The sequence below is a fragment of the Amblyraja radiata genome, chromosome 18 (assembly GCF_010909765.2).
Source record: "Amblyraja radiata isolate CabotCenter1 chromosome 18, sAmbRad1.1.pri, whole genome shotgun sequence".
Taxonomy (NCBI): domain Eukaryota; kingdom Metazoa; phylum Chordata; class Chondrichthyes; order Rajiformes; family Rajidae; genus Amblyraja; species Amblyraja radiata.
This window is the reverse complement of record NC_045973.1, coordinates 37,941,147-37,960,836: the sequence shown is the minus strand read 5'-3', so window position 1 is coordinate 37,960,836 and position 19,690 is coordinate 37,941,147. Positions and strand designations below refer to the sequence as shown.

Below are 19,690 nucleotides of genomic sequence, written 5' to 3'. Positions count from 1 at the left end.
AAACAAAGAACTGCAGATGATGGTTAATACACATCATCCCCAAAGTGCTGGAACAACTCAGCATGTCAGGCAGCATCGCTGGTGAATCTGGCTAGGTGACGTTGGGACCCATCTTCAGACTGATTCAGTCTGCTGAGTTACACCAGCACTTTGTGTCATTTCACCTTAAAATTAGGTGTGGATGCCACTGGTGTGCACCAGCGAGTCCTTCTTCACAGGTTCACGGGATTGCTGCAGACCAGGGGTCGGCAACCTACAGCCCCCGGGCCGAATGCGGCCCGTAAGCTGAAATCATCTGTCCCGCAGGCATATTTTTGTTTCCGTAGTCATCCGGCCCGCAGACTTCCTTCATCTCCGGTACCTCCTGGGCCCGAGGCACCCAAGCGTGGTGACGCAAGGAGGACTGCGCTGGCGGCCACAATTGCTGAGCTGCCGAGAGCCCGGGCGCCGAGCTCTGGCTGTACCGCATCTTGCGCAAAACCGCCGGCACGGTCGCTCACCTTCTGTGTCTAGGCTTCACTGTCAGGATTGGGGTTGTCAATAGGCCGGGGACGAGTGAGTATGAGTATTTGAGCCACCGCTTTCAGGACAGAGCCAAGGCAATGGCCTGTAGGTGTGCCATGTTCGTGAGCGCCCGTAATTAGGGGCCAGTGATCTGGGTGTCATCCTCGAAGGGGCGGGATCTATGTGAACATGTGATTAGCTTCATGGTGAGGAGGAATGTTTAAAGGAGATGCAAGGGTTTTTTTATTTAAAAAGAGGGTGATGTGTGCCTGGAACATGCTGCCGGGTGGTGCTGGAAGCTAATATAATAGAGGCATTTAACAGACTTTTGGATAGGTACATGGATATGCAGGCAATGGAGGGAAGTGGATTATATGCAGATAGATAAGTATTAAATTTGGCAAGATGGTCAGCACAGACTTTGTGGTCCGAAGGATCTGTCACTGCTGTTCATGGGAAATATAAATTGCCTAATGTGTCATACAACAGTGATGCCACTTTATTCAGACACAAAGCGCATGTCAAATGGTCCGCACTGACTGGGGACATCTCCAGGATATCCAGGTTTATTAAACATATTTTGCATAACATACATTAAGCCAAATATTTAAAAAACATTTAAAAAACAATCCAACGAACCAGATTCTCCAGTGTTACAAAGCCCCTGTAAAACCTTTCCTTTTATACTGTGAATTCTAGTCCCTGAAAACTCACTGTATGAAGTTTACCTTTTTAGGTTTTTTGCCTTTGTTGCTTCCCATGGTTCTTATAGGAAACCATGGCTCCGGTTTCAACACACTAGGAGCATGGAGAACCAGCTGGGAACAGTCTTCATGACCTCCGCAATCCACTGTTGCACCGAACACCACAGCCCCACCCGGCTCGGACCTGCCCCGTAAAGAGTGGGTCGCCCTGAACCGGCTCCGTAAAGGGGTCGGCCGGTTCAACTCCAACATGCATCGCAGCAGCCTGCATGTGTGGAGCAGACCAGCAAACAGCGTAGCACGTCATTTTCGACTGAGCAGTCCTCCGCCCACCTGGTGGAGGGGTAGACCTCACGGCCCTTGACAACAGCACATTGAATTGGCTACAGCGCCTGGAGGGCGTTACATAACCTCTGCTGCCTCAAACGCAAGAAGAAGATAGTTCTTAATCCTTTAATCCAAAGGAATAGCTTTGTCTTGCCATATCCACCATTACTTTAAACATTTCTATCAGATCCCCTCACAACTTTCGCTGTTCAAAGAAAAAAAAACTGTGCCTATGCAGTCTATACACGTAACTGATGTTCTTTATCCCGGGAAGCCAAATTCCTCGATTTCTGGATGTCAAGCTGTGAAGCTTTGACACAATTTTACAGAGGCCAATTAAGATAGAAACCCGCATGTCTTTGGGAAGTGGGAGGAAACCGGAGCACATCGCTGTCATAGGGATAGTGTGCAAACGCCACACAGACAGCAACCAAGGTCAGGATCAAGTTTGGGTATATGACATTGTGCGGCAGCAGCTGTAACAATTGCGCCACTGTGCTGCCTACCATTGTGTCCCGTTTAAAATGGCGACCTAAAGTCCCGTCTGGCAACCTAAAAGCCGTGTCATTTTGCCTGGCTTGGCAAGCAACAGGGACACCTATCGTTCAACTCTGAGCGGGCCCCCTCCCTATCTCTCTCTCTGTCACTCTCCGTCTCCGCCTGCCATCCGTGTCCGGGTCTCTGCTCTCCGGCCGCTCCTCATCCGCCGGCACGGCCGGCCACCTTGCACATGCGCACTGCCACGGCCTGCACATCCTCCCCCTGCACTTGCGCACAACCACGGCCAGCACATCATCGCCCGTGGTTGTGCGCATGTGCCGCCCTGCGCATGCGCACTGCCACGTCAACTGGTTGGCGCCGGGCACTTTCTCCCTCCCTTTGCATTGTGGGATTACGGAGGGAGCGGTCTCTGTGGAAAGCCGACAGGGGAGGAGATGGGAAGATGTGGCCAGTGGTGGGATCCCATTGGTAGACAAAAAAGCTGGAGAAAATCAGCGGGTGAGGCAGCATCTATGGAGCAAAGGAATAGGCTACGTTTCGGGTCGAGACCCTTCTTCAGACTGACGTCGGGGTGGGGGGGGGGGGGGGGAGAAAGAAAGGAAGAGGCGGAGACAGTAGGCTGTGGGAGAGCTGGGAATGGGAAGGGAAGGAGGGAGAAAGCAAGGACTACCTGAAATTGGAGAAGCCAATGTTCATACCACTGGGCTGTAAACTACCCAAGCAAAATATGAGGAATGGGAGGGGGAGTTGAAATGCTGAGCCACTGGGAGATCAGGTTGGTTATTGCGAACTGAGTGTAGGTGTTGTGCGAAGCGATCGCCAAGCCTGCGCTTGGTTTCACCGAGGTTGATCATACGCTGAATAATCCAGCCAGAATTTTGTTTGGAAGTGGAAAGAAATAATAGAAATTGCATTCATTTTAACGTGTAAAAAGAGATGAGATACTGTATTGTAATTTTGCTGCATGTCATGTGTGGTACATATCATGTCTTGATTGGTGAATATGTTTAGTTTGTGACTTTATTTGAAGCAGAAATAATATGTAAATGCTTCATTGACCAAAATTCAGACTGGTAACTACGCACTTCGTCCGAGCACATTATCGCACGTGTCGTGCAAGCCGTCTTAAATGACCACCTAAACTGTCATTTGGCAACCTAAAAAGCTACCTAGGTTGCCCGGCTGGCAACAGGGGAAAAAGGTTAAGCGAGAGCCACTGTAATATTAACTTAGATCAGCCACCTTTCCACCGACTCCACCAGCCTACACAAATGTCCTAAAGTCAATACCCATCTTCCACATATTTCCTTCAGCATCCACAAATTCAGAAATTGTGCCCTAAACTGTCAAGACAAGTAATGACCAATGCGCACTTCTCTACTGTCGACAAATTATTATATGCCTACCGCCGACTTTCCGGCAACTTGTGCTCCAGCACCTCCATTAATCTGGTCAAAATTATGAAAGCGCACTTGAAATTCATCGCCTCGAAAATGTGGTGCCTAGGCCGGGTGAGATGGCCGACCTTGACCTCATCGGTACTTCTGCTCTGATCAATGGGTCAAATTTGCACCCTGCGGCCGGGGCTCTGGGACCCTGGCCTGGCCAGAGTTCTGATACTGTTGGGCTCCTCTTGGAGGCCCTGACCTCTGTTGGTCTGGCTAAATGGATAATCTAGAAAGGCTCTGGAACCAAGGATGCCAGAATACCGGTGATGAACCCGAACTGTTTCTTGTTGCTTAGCCAATTTCCTATACATGCACATTTAGCTTCCGTTATTCCATGGCGTTCAATCTTAATGACTTGATTATTATCTGACACCTTATGACATGCCTTTTGGTAGTTCATCTATACCATAACTCATTTCTCTCAGTGACATTTTGCTCGAATATACAAGGAAAAGTTATCAAATCTAGGACAGCACAATGGCATGCCAGTAGAGTTGCTATCTTGCAGCTCCAGAGCCCCGGGTTCGATTTAGACTATGAGTGCCATCGGTATGGAGCTTTTACGTTCTCCCAGTTCCCTCCCACATTCCAAAGACATGCAGGTTTATTGGCATCTGTAAATTGCCCCATGTCTGTTGGATGCAAAACTGGGATAACATAGACCTATTGTACAGGAAATCGTTGGACAGTGGGCTCAGTGGAGTAAAGCTAAGCTGCATCTATAAAACTAAAACTTAATTTGAAATGATTAGCGTTCAACTATTCATTCTGGGTTTCTCCATAAATGTTTGTTAAACTGATTGCTAATTCTGTCCCTGATTTTGCTTCTAGAGCTTTGCACATGACCAAGGTTAAATTGATCTATTTAGGATTGTTAGGTTTTTAGCTACAGGCTTTTTGAACAAATGTCATATTTGCAATCAACGGGCATTGCTCAATTTATAAATGTTTGGAGGTTTATGGCCAAGATCTCTGCAATTTCTTCCCTTTCTATCCTCAGCAATGTGGGATACAAGCCATCACGACTAGATTATTTATCAACTTTTAGTTTAGTTTAGTTGATTGTCACACACACCGAGGTACAGAGAAAAGCTTTTTTGTACGGTGCTTTTGTACTGTGCTATCCAGTCAGCGGAAAGACGACACATGATTACACTCAAGATGTGTACAGAATAAAGGGAATAAAGTTTAGTGCAAGATAAAGTCCAGGTTAAAGATAGTCCGAGGGTCTCCAATGAGGTAGATGGTAGGTCATGATCACGCTCTAGTTGGTGATAGGATGGTTCAGTTAGTATTTTTTTAATCAATTTTTGACCTATCCAGGATTGTAATAACATCTTCCTATGCTGAAGCTTCAGTGGCAACTTCATTATTTGTAAAGACTCATGTAAAGTACTCAACCAAATCCACTTTCTCTGTGGACTACCTCCCTCCAATAACGCCTGCTCTGAGTAGATGCCAATTGCATGCTTTTGGCTTGTTCATTGCTGGCTTTTCTTCATACTGTAACTTTGCTTCTGTTAAATCCTTTCTTACTTTCACCATCTTTCTGTAATTATAGTCATTTGTACAGCATGGAAGCAGGCCCTTCAGACCAGTTCGACCTACATACCCCATCTTCGGTAGACAAAAGTGCTGGAGAAACTCAGCGGGTGCAGCACATCTATGGAGCGAAGTAGTGAAGGATACCCCATCTTCACTGCCTGCCTGCATTTATCCCATATTCTCCTTAACCTATCCTATCCATGTACCTGTCCAAATGTTTGTTAAATGTTGTAATTGTACCTGCCCCAACTATCTCCCCTGGCAGCTTGTTCCATACACCCATCACCCTCGGTGTAAAACAACTTGCCCCTCACATTCCTATTAAATCTTCCTCCTGCACCTTAAGCTTATTTCCTCTGGTTGTTGATTCCCCCACTTTGGTTAGAATTCTCTGTGCATCTACCCGCTTCATGATCTTATGCACCTCTGTAAGATCACCCCTCTTCCTCCTGTGCTCCAAGGAATAAAATCCCAACCTGCCCAACCCCTCGAGTCCTGGCAGCTTCCTCGTTAATCTTCCCTGTACTATTTCCAGCTTAACAACACTTTTCCTTTAACAGGGTGACCAAAACTGAACATAATACTCCAAAAGCTAGTAGACAGAATGGGAGGCAGGAAGCAGAAAAGGGAAGCACTCGGACACAAGAGGAGAAAGAAAAAAAAGGAAATAAACAGAGAAGAAGAGACGGGGGGTTTCTTAAATGTGCATATTTTAATGCTAGGAGCATTGTAAGAAAGGTGGATGAGCTTAGAGTCTGGATAGACACCTGGAAGTATGATGTTGTGGCGATCAGTGAAACATGGTTGCAGGAGGGCTGTGATTGGAAACTAAATATTCCAGGATTTCGTTGCTTCAGGTGTGATAGAATTGGAGGGGCAAGAGGTGGAGGTGTTGCATTGCTAGTCAGGGAAGATATTACAGCAGTGCTTTGGCAGGATAGATTGGAGGGCTCATCTAGGGAGGCTATTTGGGTGGAACTGAGAAGTGGGAAAGGTGTAGCAACACTTATAGGGGTTTATTATAGACAGCCAAATGGGGAACGAGAATTGGAAGAGCAAATATGTAAGGAGATAGTAGATATTAGTAGTAAGCACAAGGTAGTGATTGTGGGAGATTTCAACTTTCCACACATAGACTGGGAAACACATTCTGTAAATGGGCTAGATGGTTTGGAGTTTGTAAAATGTGTGCAGGATAGTTTTTTGCAGCAATACATAGAGGTACCTACTAGAGGAGGGGCAGTGCTGGACCTCCTGTTAGGAAATGAGACGGGACAGGTGGCGGAGGTATGCGTTGGGGAGCGCTTCGGGTCCAGTGATCACAATACCATTAGTTTCAATATAATTATGGAGAAGGTCAGAACTGGACCTAGGGTTGAGATTTTTGATTGGAGAAAGGCTAACTTTGATGAGATGCGAGATGATTTAAAAGGAGTGGACTGGGACATTTTGTTTTATGGGAAAGATATAGAAGAGAAATGGTGGACATTTAAAGGGGAAATTTTAAGAGTACAGAATCTTTATGTTCCTGTTCGGTTGAAAGGAAACAGTAAAAATTGGAAAGAGCCCTGGTTTTCAAGGGAAATTGGACATCTTGTTCAGAAAAAGAGGGAGATCTACAATAATTATAGGCAGCATGAAGTAAATGAGGTGCTTGTGGAGTATAAGGAATGTAAAAAGAATCTTAAGAAAGAAATTAGAAAAGCTAAAAGAAGATATGAGGTTGCTTTGGTAAGTAAGGTGAAAGTAAATCCAAAGGGTTTCTACAGCTATATTAATAGCAAAAGGATAACGAGGGATAAAATTGGTCCATTGGAGAAACAGAGTGGGCAGCTATCTGCAGAGCCAAAAGAGATGGGGGAGATATTGAACAATTTCTTTTCTTCAGTATTCACCAAGGAGAAGGATATTGAATTATGTGAGGTAAGGGAAACGAGTAGAGTAGTTATGGATACTATGAGTTTCAAAGTAAAAGAAGTACTGACACTTTTGAAAATATAAAAGTGGATAAGTCTCCAGGTCCTGACAGGATATTCCCTAGGACATTGAGGGAAGTTAGTGTAGAAATAGCCGGGGCTATGACAGAAATATTTCAAATGTCATCAGAAACGGGAATAGTCCCCGAGGATTGGCGTACTGCGCATGTTGTTCCATTGTTTAAAAAGGGGTCTAAGAGTAAACCTAGCAATTATAGACCTGTTAGTTTGACTTCAGTGGTGGGCAAATTAATGTAAAAGATACTTAGAAATAATATATATAAGCATCTGGATAAACAGGGTCTGATTAGGAACAGTCAACATGGATTTGTGCCTGGAAGGTCATGTTTGACTAATCTTCTTGAATTTTTTGAAGAGGTTACTAGGGAAATTGACGAGGGTAAAGCAGTGGATGTTGTCTATATGGACTTTAGTAAGGCTTTTGACAAGGTTCCTCGTGGAAGGTTGGTTAAGAAGGTTAAACTGTTGGGTATAAATGCAGGAATAGCAAGATGGATTCAGCAGTGGCTGAATGGGAGAAGCCAGAGGGTAATGGTGGATATCTGTTTGTCGGGTTGGAGGCAGGTGACTAGTGGGGTGCCTCAGGGATCTGTGTTGGGTCCTTTGTTGTTTGTCATGTACATCAATGATCTGGATGAAGGGGTGGTAAATTGGATTAGTAATATGCAGATGATACCAAGATAGGGGGTGTTGTGGATAATGAAGAGGATTTCCAAAGTCTACAGAGTGATTTAGGTCATTTGGAAAAATGGGCTGAAAGATGGCAGATGGAGTTTAATGCTGATAAATGTGAGGTGTTACACCTTGGCAGGACAAATCAAAATAGGACGTACATGATAAATGGTAGGGAATTGAAGAATACAGTTGAACAGAGGGATCTGGGAATAACGTGCATAGTTCCTTGAAGGTGGAATCTCATATAGATAGGGTGGTAAAGAAAGCTTTTGGTATGCTAGCCTTTATAAATCAGAGCATTGAGTATAGAAGCTGGGATGTAATGTTAAAATTGTACAAGGCATTGGTGAGACCAAATCTGGATAATGGTGTGCAATTTTGGTCGCCCAATTATAGGAAGGATGTCAACAAAATAGAGAGAGTACAGAGGAGATTTACTAGAATGTTGCCTGGGTTTCAACAACTAAGTTACAGAGATAGGTGAATAAGTTAGGTCTTTATTCGCTGGAGCGCAGAAGGTAAGGGGGGACTTGATAGAGGTCTTTAAAATGATGAGAGGGATAGACAGAGTTGATGTGATCAAGCTTTTCCCTTTGAGAATAGGGAAGATTCAAACAAGAGGACATGACTTCAGAATTAAGGGACAGAAGTTTAGGGGTAACATGAGGGGGAACTTCTTTACTCAGAGAGTGGTAGCGGTGTGGAATGAGCTTCCAGTGGAAGTGGTGGCGGCAGGTCGTTGGTACAGGTGCACAACCTTTTATCCGAAGATCCAAATAACGAAAACCTCCGAATAATGCGGACCATTTTTTTCGGTCCTTGAAGAAAGGTCCTTGAAAACGTTCACCGAGGGCGGCCCGCAGAGGTGACAGCGAAACACTTCCGGTCGGTTCCTCCAACAAAGGGGAACTAAATCCCCATTCATAAAAGAGAAGGTGAGAGTATATTGGGTGAGTGTATATTGCGCGGAGGGTAGGAATACATTGTAAATCATTGCTTAAATGTTAGTTTGGTGGGCTTTTTGGGGGGAACTTTAATTCTTAGTCCCCTACCTGGTCGGAGAGAGCGGGGAGCGGGCAATGCCCTTACGGGTCGCCGTGCAGTAAGCTCCGGACCGCTGTGCCGCGGCTACCCAACATCGTGGAGCTGGGGCTGTGGAGGCTGCGATGGATTGGATTTTTGTAGCGCCCGCGCAGCAGGGGTAGAGTTCGCCGGTGGTCGGAGCTACAAACCGGCGCCGCCCCGTGGCCGGCCACCGCAGTTCTCCACGATGTTGGGAGTCGTCGGCCCACAGCAGTCCGGGACTGCGGTGGTCCAGCCACGGGCGGCGCCGGTGTAGCTCCGACACGGCGAACTCTACCCCTGGCTGAGCGGCGTACAAATCCAAATCCAGCGCGGCCGGACAACCGCAGCCCCAGCTCTGTGATGTGGGTGCCGCGGCACAGTACTGCACGGCGACCCGGAAAGGCATTGCCCGCTCCCCGCCTCTATGACCAGGCAGGGGACTAAGAATTAAAGTTCCCCCCTTCACCCCCACCACATAAAATCCCTCCAAACTAACTGACTAACATTTAAGCAATGATTCACAATGATTCCGCGGTCTCCGGGGAGGAGGCAGCCGCTCCAGACTTTCCAAGCCGCCAGCGCTACCTACCTAATCTACGCTAAAAACTTCCATTCCGTAACCCGAAAATGTCCGATATCCGAAATGTGTCTGGTCCCAAGGCTTTCGGATAAAAGGTTGTGCACCTGTATCATTTAAAAATAAATTGGATAGGCATATGGATAAGAAGGGAATGGAGGGTTATGGTATGAGTGCAGGCAGGTGGGACTAAGGGAAAAAAGTTGTTCGGCACGGACTTGTAGGGCCGAGATGGCCTGTTTCCGTGCTGTAATTGTTATATGGTTAAATGAGGCCTCACAAATGTTTTGTACAACTGTAACATGATCTCCCAACTGTTATACTCAATACTTTGACTAATGAAGGGTAATGTGCCACAAGCATTCTTGACCACCCGATCTCCCTGCGACGCCACTTTCAAGGGACTATGTACCTGCACTCCTAGATCCCTCTGCTCTACAACACTCCCCAGAGCCCTGCTGTTCACTGTGCAGGTCCAGCCCTGCTTTGACTTCCCAAAATACAACACCTCGCACTTATCTGTATTACATACCATTAAGCATTCGTCAGCCAACCTGCCCAACTGATTAAAATCCTGCAAGCTTTGATCATTATTTTCACTATCTACAATGCCGCCCACTTTCATGTCATCTGCAAACTTGCTAATCGTGCCTTGTATAATCAGCCTGGTATCCATTTGCATTATCAATTTGGCATCTGGCATTATGGTCTTTCAAAACTTGCACAAACAGACTCAGAGACAGCTTCTACCCCATAGCCATACGTGAACTTAACAATGCAAAATAAGAAATAACACTCACATTCAACTGAATAGTTCTACCTCAGCTGCTATTGTTATTATCTGTAATTTTTTTTAATTTTTTTTTTATATGTATATATTTTTACCTTTTCTTATATATTTAAAATTGCTCTTGTGAATCGCACCGTGGGATTGACTTTTAAATGTTGTTGTACCATGTGTAATGACAATAAAGAGATTCATTCATGGTCTTTCTACCTGCTCTACTTTACTCTCTATCCTTTGATCATTCTATATCCTTCTCACTCAAGGGAATGCAGCATCTTCACCATAAACGTTTATTTTTCTCAAACTGATTTTATTTAACATACAATATTCCAACCATCTGCCTGTCCATTATAATGGTGTTTGGGACTATTATTCAAAATATCTGACTGACAAGACTGACAATTGTGCACTGCAAATTTAGTTTAATTTAGTTACATTAAGTGGCCAATCAACCTACAAAGCCACACGTCTTTGGGATGTGGGAGGAAACCAGAGCACCTGGAGGAAACCCTAGTGGTCACAGGAAGAACAAACAAACTCCAAAGGGACAGCACCCAAGGTCAGGATCAAACCCAGATACTGTGGAGCAGCATCTCTACCAGCTGCACCACTGTGCTGCCAAACATTATTGTAATGTTAATTGAAAAAATGCTTCAAAAAGCCAGGTCAGCATAAAAATCCAGTTATACCAATCTATAGATCTCCTCCATTGTGAATTGTAAACCAAAACTTGTCAAAGTAAATAACACTATCAACTATACAGTAAAGCAGTTTAACTGCTTATAATAGTTCATGGGACTATGCAGTGCCTCGAATATGTTATGCTACCTCTTCCCACAGTACATTAGAGAAAGTACTGAAAGACTATCACTACCATTGGGGAAAGCATGCAAATTTAAAATATATGCCCTCAGGATCAGTATTTTCAAAATCTACGTATAAATGTTACAGCAAACAATTATTTTGAACAAGGGTTTCGACCCGAAACATCGCCTATTCCTTCTCTCCATGGATGCTGTCTCACCCGCTGAGATTCTCCAGCATTTTTGTCTACCACCAATTATTTTTCCAATTGCAGCTGGGGTTCAGCAAGGGCGGTTCAATAAACAAAACATCAGCTCTATTATTTTTTTGACTGGTTTAGCGCAAAAGCTATCCTACAACCTCTCTGCGAGATGCAATGAGCTGCTTCTTCAAGGTTGGATTGTGCTAGCACAATGCCTTTACTCCCTCGGTATAAACTTCACAATGAGCTTGATAGAAAGTCTTGTAGCATGAAACATTTAACAACTCTGTTTCTCAGATCGACGGGCTGCAACTAAAGTGGAAACAAGGAACTACAGATGCTGGTTTACAAAAAAACACCCAAAGTGTTAGCGTAACGCAGCAGGTCAGGCAGCATCTCTGGAGAACGTTGATAGTTGAAGTTGTAGGTCGGGACCTCTCTTGAGTCTGAAGAAAGGTCCCAACCGGAATCATCACCTATCCATGTTCTCCCAAGACGCTGCCTGACCAACATCATCTATCCTGTTCTCCAGAGATCTGCACGAGTAACCCCAGCACTTTGTTTAGAGACAGCATGGAAACAGGACCTTTTCCCACCAAGTCCACCCTATCCATCGATTACCCGTACACCAGTTTTATGTCATCCCACTTTTGCATCCTACACGCTAGGGACAATTTACAGAAGTCAATTAATCTACAAACCTCACGTCTTTAGAATGCTGATCACCTCAATTTGACATCATCGAGGCTTCCGCCTTTTCCTTCACTCTAACAGGAACATGCATGCATTGAACTCTCGCTATCACAATTTTAAAAGCATCTCAATTTCCGCTATTGCCCACAAAAAACCTACTTCAATCAACTTTGCAAGCTCCTACCTTATATCATAAAAGCTGACCGTGCCTCAGTTCAGAAATTTAACTTGTGGATCTGCCCTCTCTTTATCCACCACTATTTTAAAGCTAATAGAACTGTGGTTGCTGGACTCTAAAGGTTTGCCCACTGACACTTCAACCGCTTGCCCAACCAAAATTCTTAAGACTAGGGTGGCACAGTGGCACACCAGTAAAGTTGCTGCCTTACAGCGCTAGAGACCCGAGTTCGATCCTGACTATGGGTGCTGTCTGTATGGAGTTTGTACATTCTCCCTGTGACCACGTGGGTTTTCTTTGGGTGCATCAGTTTCGTCCCACATATCAAAGACGGGCAGGTTTGTAGGTAATTGGCTTCTGTAAGTTATCCCTAGTGTGTAGGGTAGAATTAGTGTAAGGATGATTGTCAGTCAGCGTGAACCGGTGGGCTAAAGGGCCTGTTGCCACACTGTATCTCTCAACTAAACTAAACTAGGTCAAGCTTTGCCCTCTCCTTTGTAAAACCCCTCTGCATATTGCATGTAAAACTATCCTGAACACTTTGACAAATTTCACCCTGTATTAGCTCCTGGCACTATGCCAGTCCTATATATAACATTAGATAGACACAAAAGCTGGAGTAACTCAGCGGGACTGGCAGCATCTCTGGAGAGGAGGAAGGGTGACGTTTCGGGTCGTGACCCTTCTTCAGGTCAATTCCTTCTCTCCAGAAGATGCTGCCTGTCCTGCTGAGTTACTGCAGCTTTTTGTGTCTATCTCGGTTTCAACCAGCATCTGCAGTCCTTCTTACACTATATAATGTACATTGATACATTTGTGGATATTAACAAAATTAGGGATATTAGGTTTGCATATTTAATGTAGGTCAGTCATGATCTTGACAAATGGCAAAGCATGCCACACACCACAGTCAGTTGGTGGAAATGTGTCATCCTCGATAACAATCAGCACGGGAGCACCTCAAGGCTGCGTGCTCAGCCCCCTGCTGCACTCTATACTCATGACTGTGTAGTCGGACATAGTGCGAACTCCATCATCAAGTTCGCCAACGACTCCATTGTTGTGGGACGAATCACAGATGGTGATGAGTCAGAGTATAGGGGGGTTGCACGTACGGTCACAGGGTCATAGGGCTTGACGCACTGAGCCGCTCAATCCATCTGGAGGACATCTGTCACTTCCGGTATATGTTATTAAAGCAAGAAACGCGTACTTTCCTACCTGTTAAAAACGACCAAAATGTTGAATTTTTACGCTGAAAGAAATTGTGGAAGTCGGGGTAAGTGTGAAAGACATGTACCCAACTTCAGAATTCCAAAAGTGAAGCGAAATGAAGGTAAAGAGAAGCAGAGCTGAAGGGACAACAGCAGCTAAAGTGCTTGGTAAATATTGGCCGTGCAGATATCGGCATTGAAATATTGGGAATTATCGCGTTTGCTCACTGCATTTCATCAACAGTTAGGCATTATTTGTGTTTTTTCTTGATTCCTTTGGTATCTAAAAGTCTCAGAAGTGATCAATCTGGCTGTAAATTTTTCTTCAGATGCGTTTCATTTGTATGTAAAACCCAATTGAGAACCATGGGCGATTTAAAAAATTTACAGCCGATTTATCACTTCTGAAACTTTTAGATGCCAAAGAAATCAAGAAAAACACAAATAATGCCTTAGTTGATGAAATGCAGTGAGCAAACAGCCAATGTTCGCTAAACACTCTGTCTGTTGTTGTCCCTTCAGCTCTCCACTTCTATCTACCGTCATTTCTCCTCACTTTTGGAATTCTGAAGTAGGATAAATGTCTCACACGCTTATTCCCGATTTCCATAATTATTGCAGCGCAAAAAATGACATTTTCGGCGGGGCTTTTAACGAGTCCGCTACGCTGGAAAACAATGGTAAGTGCCTACCTGCAGTACATCGCGTGTGAATCCATTTGGAGTAGGCTAGCAACAGCATGGGTCATGGGTCGTGAGATCGACCGATTGATCAAATGGTTGCCAGCACAACAACCTGGCTCTCAACACCAGCAAAACCAAGAAACTGTTTGTGGACAACACCAAGCAAAACCAAGAAACTGATTGTGGAATTTGGGAGGGGTATGATAGGGACCCACAAACCCGTTTATATCAATGGGACGATGGTGGAAAGGGTAAAAAATGTCAAATCCTGGGCGTGCATATTTCCGAAGATCTTTCTGGTCCCAGCACACTGATGCAATTATAAAGAAGGCACATCAGCGCCTCTACTTCCTGAGAAGATTACGGAGAGTCGGTATGTCAAGGAGGACTCTCTCGAACTTCTACAGGTGCACAGTAGAGAGCATACTGACGTTGCATCGTGGCTTGGTTCGGCAACTTGAACATCCAGGAGCGGAAAAGAACTGCCGAAAGTTGTGACCACTGCCCAGGTCCATCATCGGCTCTGACCTCCCCAACATCGAAGGAATCTATCGCAGTTGCTGCCTCAAAAAGGCTCCCAACATCATCAAAGACCCAACCATCCTGATCAACCACTCATATCTCCGTTGCCCATCGGGAAGAAGGTACAGGAGCTTAAATCTGGAGCATTCCAGGTTCAGGAACAGCCTCTTCCCCACAGCCATCAGGCTATTAAACACAACATCAAACAAGCTCTGAATAATAAGTCTATTGCACTTTATCTGTTTATTTATTGTGGTGTATATATGGTCTACGGTCTATGGACACACTGAACTTTATCTCCTGTTCTGTATTATGTTTATATATTCTGTTGTGCCTGCAGCAAGCAAGAATTTCAATGTCCTATCTGGGACACATGACAATAAAACTCTCTTGACTTGAGATGGTCTGCTTCTGTAATCTATGTTCTTAACACAATAGAATCACAAGATATAAGCTGCTGGCCCAAGGAAAGGCAATGTTTGCTCCTTCAACCTTCTGCAGTTGATCTGCAGCTGTCTCTAGTCCTGGACAAAGAACTTACTCTGTCAGCCCCAGACCCTAGTACGGGACATTCACGATTGTCCTCCTGGGAAGTCATTATTCTCTTAACAGCAGCTTCCACAGGGCAACAGGTAATACATGGGAGACACAGGAAACTGCAGATGCTAGAATCTTGAGCAAAATACTAAGTACTGGAGGACCTCAGCATGTCAGTCTGAAGAAGCAAACCAATCAAAAACATGGTCTGTCCATTCCTGACGCACTGAGTTCCTCCAAGTTGTACAGGGGCCTCATGCATGGAATACCAAAATAATTGCATGATGATCAAAAGGTGATCCTCTTTTACTTCGACTTCTACAAACACATTGTTATTTTTAGTATTTAAAACAATGACTAGATTGGATATATGCATAAACACAATCTCCAAACTTTGATAGGCACAAAATGCTGGAGTAACTCAGCGGGACGGGCAAACCTTACGTTGTCCGATTCAATGGCTTAGTAAAACAATTTCTTGTTATGATATAATCCTGAGCAGTATCGACAGCCTGATTTTTTTTAATGATGTTAGTTTGGGACAGGAATGTTAACAAATTGTTGCTGTTTACCGCAAGTCCCTCGAGTCCTTCAATTTGAATGACATGTATTGCACCCAAAACCCTCAGCGGAAGCAATGAAATGTAAACCGAGGGCGGGGGATCTCCAGGTTAATTAATTAATGTTTAGATGCGGTGTAGGCCGAACCTGCGAGTCTGTATTTACCTTCACACGGAAGCGAAGCAAGTGCGTAGGCGGATGCAGTGGCTCATACAGACAGGGGGCAGGGAACCAGACTTTGGGCGGCGGAGTGCCTTTGTTCTGGACGTGGCTGATGATCTGCTGGGCTGTCTGCCTGTCGTTGATCTGCTTCTTCACCCACTCGTGGATGCGGGGCTTCTCCAGCGCGCCGTTGAAGTACACGACAGCTCGATGTTACCGCTGAGGCAGGCCTTGGAGAGGAGGCCAGGTAGCTCAGCATGTGGTTCCACTGCCCGCCGCCTCACCCAGTCGTTGTAGAAGCCGCCGTACAGACGGTGCAGGCAGTTCTCGGCATCGAGCAGCATGCGCAGCGGGCTGTGCGGCGGCCGGTTTGCGGCCTCCACACCACCAGGCTGCCGCGGGCCAGCTTCTGCAGCTCCACCCGGCACACGCGCTGGCGCAGTGTTTCTCCATGTACTCTCTGGAAGCCCTGCACGCCCATGGCCGCCGCCTCAACCCGCTCACCGCAGGCCAGGGGGGGCAACGGCAACGGGCGGGCGTGGGGACCAGGCGGTGTGGAGCGGGAGGAGGCGGGGAGATCGGCTGTGCCGGCTGTGCGGGCAGGGAGCGGGAGCGGGTCTGGTCGGGAGTGGGCAGGGAGCGCGCTGACCGCCGCCATGTGGCTTCACCGGCGCCATGTCGGAGCCGCCGCCGCCGCCGCACAGCCGCACCTGCCCGCCCGCCCCTAGCGTCAGCGTCACCCTCCACCACAGGTTCAGATAGCGGAGGCCAGGGCCCAGTGACAGAGAGAGACCCAGGGCCCAGTGACAGAGAGAGAGGCCCAGGGCCCAGTGACAGAGAGAGACCCAGGGCCCAGTGACAGAGAGAGACCCAGGGCCCAGATGACAGAGAGAGACCCAGGGCCCAGTGACAGAGAGAGAGACCCAGGGCCCAGTGACAGAGAGAGACCCAGGGCCCAGTGACAGAGAGAGACCCAGGGCCCAGTGACAGAGAGAGACCCAGGGCCCAGTGACAGAGAGAGACCGAGTGACCCCAGTGACAGGGAGAGAGAGAGAGACCCAGGGCCCAGTGACAGAGAGACCCAGGGCCCAGTGACAGAGAGAGACCCAGGGCCCAGTGACAGAGAGAGACCCAGGGCCCAGTGACAGAGAGAGAGAGAGAGAGAGAGACCCAGGGCCCAGTGACAGTGAGAGACCCAGGGCCCAGTGACAGAGAGAGAGACCCAGGGCCCAGTGACAGAGAGAGACCCAGGGCCCAGTGACAGAGAGAGACCCAGGGCCCAGTGACAGAGAGAGAGAGACCCAGGGCCCAGTGACAGAGAGAGCCAGGGCCCAGTGACAGAGAGAGACCCAGGGCCCAGTGACAGAGAGAGAGAGAGAGCCAGGGCCCAGTGACAGAGAGACCCAGAGCCCAGTGACAGAGAGAGACCCAGTGACCCCAGTGACAGGGAGAGAGAGAGAGACCCAGGGCCCAGTGACAGAGAGAGACCCAGTGACCCCAGTGACAGGGAGAGAGAGAGAGACCCAGGGCCCAGTGGCAGAGAGAGACCCAGGGCCAAGTGACAGAGAGAGAGACCCAGGGCCCAGTGACAGAGAGACCCAGTGACCCCAGTGACAGAGAGAGGGCCCAGTGACAGAGAGAGAGAGACCCAGGGCCCAGTGACAGAGAGAGACCTAGGGCCCAGTGACAGAGAGAGACTTAGGGCCCAGTGACAGAGAGAGAGACCCAGGGCCCAGTGACAGAGAGAGACCCAGGGCCCAGTGACAGAGAGAGAGACCCAGGGCCCAGTGACAGAGAGAGAGCTAGGGCCCAGTGACAGAGAGAGAGCCAGTGACCCCAGTGACAGGGAGAGAGAGACCTAGGGCCCAGTGACAGAGAGAGAGAGACCCAGGGCCCAGTGACAGAGAGAGAGAGAGAGAGACCCAGGGCCCAGTGACAGGGAGAGCCAGGGCCCAGTGACAGAGAGACCTAGGGCCCAGTGACAGAGAGACCCAGTGACAGGGAGAGAGAGAGAGAGACCCAGGGCCCAGTGACAGAGAGAGACCCATGGCCCAGTGACAGAGAGAGACCCAGGGCCCAGTGACAGAGAGAGAGAGACCCAGAGCCCAGTGACAGAGAGAGAGAGACCCAGGGCCCAGTGACAGAGAGAGACCTAGGGCCCAGTGACAGAGAGAGCCAGGGCCCAGTGACAGAGAGAGACCCAGGGCCCAGTGACAGAGAGGGCCTGGGCCCAGTGACAGAGAGTGACCCCAGTGACAGGGAGAGAGAGAGAGACCCAGGGCCCAGTGACAGAGAGGGCCTGGGCCCAGTGACAGAGAGAGAGCCAGGACCAAGTGACAGAGAGAGAGCCAGGGCCTAGTGACAGAGAGAGACCAGTGACAGGGAGAGAGAGAGAGAGCCAGGGCCCAGTGACAGAGAGAGACCCAGTGACAGGGAGAGAGAGAGAGACCCAGGGCCCAGTGACAGAGAGAGACCCAGTGACAGGGAGAGAGAGAGAGACCCAGGGCCCAGTGACAGAGAGGGCCAGGACCCAGTGACAGAGAGAGAGCTAGGGCCCAGTGACAGAGAGGACCAGGGCCCAGTGACAGAGAGAGAGCCAGGGCCCAGTGACAGAGAGGGCCAGGGCCCAGTGACAGAGAGAGAGCCAGGGCCCAGTGACAGAGAGAGAGCCAGGGCCCAGTGGGCCCAGTGACAGGGAGAGAGAGACCCAGGGCCCAGTGACAGAGAGGGCCAGGGCCCAGTGACCGAGAGAGAGCCAGGGCCCAGTGACCGAGAGAGAGCCAGGGCCCAGTGACCCCGGAGAGAGAGAGAGACCCAGGGCCCAGTGACAGGGAGAGAGCCAGGGCCCAGGGACAGAGAGAGACCCAGGGCCCAGTGACAGACGGAGAGACCCAGGGACCTATTGACAGAGAGAGAAGACCAGGGCCCCGTGCACAGCGGGTTCCCAGGCCCAGTGGACAGAGAGGGTCCCAGAGGCCCAGTGACTGCTGACGGAGACCCAGGGCCCTAGGAGAGTGAGAGCCCAGGGCAACAGTGACTAGAAGGAAAGAGCGCAAGGGACCAGTGACAGAGAGAGGACCCAGGGACCAGTGACCGAGAGAGAGACCCAGGGCCAAGTGACAGCTGAGAGACACAGGGCCCATTGACCGAGCGAGGACCAGGGCCCAGTGACAGATGAGAGACCCAGGGCCCAGTGACAGAGAGAGACCAGGGCCCAGTGTACAGAGAGAGCCAGGGCCCAGTGACAGAGAGAGCGCCAGTGGCCAGTGACCAGAGGGACCCAGGGCCGTGACAGAGAGAGAGCCAGGGGACCAGTGACAGAGAGAGAGGCCAGGGACCAGTGACAGAGAGAGACCCAGGGCCCAGTGACAGGGAGAAACCCATGGCCCGGGACAGAGACCCTTGGCCCAGTGATAGAGAGAGGACCCCTGGCCCGTGACTGGAGAAGAGAGAGAAATAACTTGGGTCCCAGTGTGTGTGAGAGAGAGAACTCAGGACCCACAGTGTGTGTGTGAGAGAGAGAGAGAGAAAAACCCGGGCCTAAGTGATAGAGAGAGAAAGAGAAAGAACTCAGGCCCCAAGTGAGAGAGATAGAACCACAGGGTCCGTGATAGAACGAAGAGAGAACCCGGACCCAGTTGAGAGGGAGAGAGAGATGGACCCAGAGCCTCGTTTGTGTGTAACCCAGGGCCCCAGTGAGAGAGAGAAAGAACCAAGGCCCCAAAAAGAGAGGGAAATTTAGAGATACAGTGTGAAAACAGGCCCTTTGGCCCACCGAGTCCACACCGACATTAATAATACTACACCCACTGGGGAGCAATTTACACATACACCAAGCCAATCACCCTACAAACCTGTACGTCTTTGGAGTGTGGAGGAAACCCAAGATCTTGGAGAAAACCGACGCAGGTCACGGTGAGAACGTACAAACTCCGTACAGACAGTACCCGTAGTCGGGATCGAACCCGGGTCTCCGGCGCTACAATCGCTGTAAGGCAGCAACC

At 48.3% G+C, this 19,690-nt stretch overlaps 1 protein-coding gene across 1 annotated transcript in view; it reads right to left on the bottom strand.

The window, feature by feature from the left end:
• Window positions 1–16,383, bottom strand: part of fam120a (family with sequence similarity 120A) — a 149,133-nt gene extending 132,750 nt beyond the window's left edge. The window contains 7 exon segments of the mRNA XM_033037178.1: window positions 15,690–15,710; window positions 15,713–15,751; window positions 15,753–15,889; window positions 15,892–15,927; window positions 15,930–15,966; window positions 15,968–16,054; window positions 16,057–16,383. Coding sequence (XP_032893069.1) covers window positions 15,690–15,710; window positions 15,713–15,751; window positions 15,753–15,889; window positions 15,892–15,927; window positions 15,930–15,966; window positions 15,968–16,054; window positions 16,057–16,344 — 645 coding nt within the window. The 5' untranslated portion in view covers window positions 16,345–16,383.
• Window positions 16,384–19,690: the final 3,307 nt, after the last annotated feature.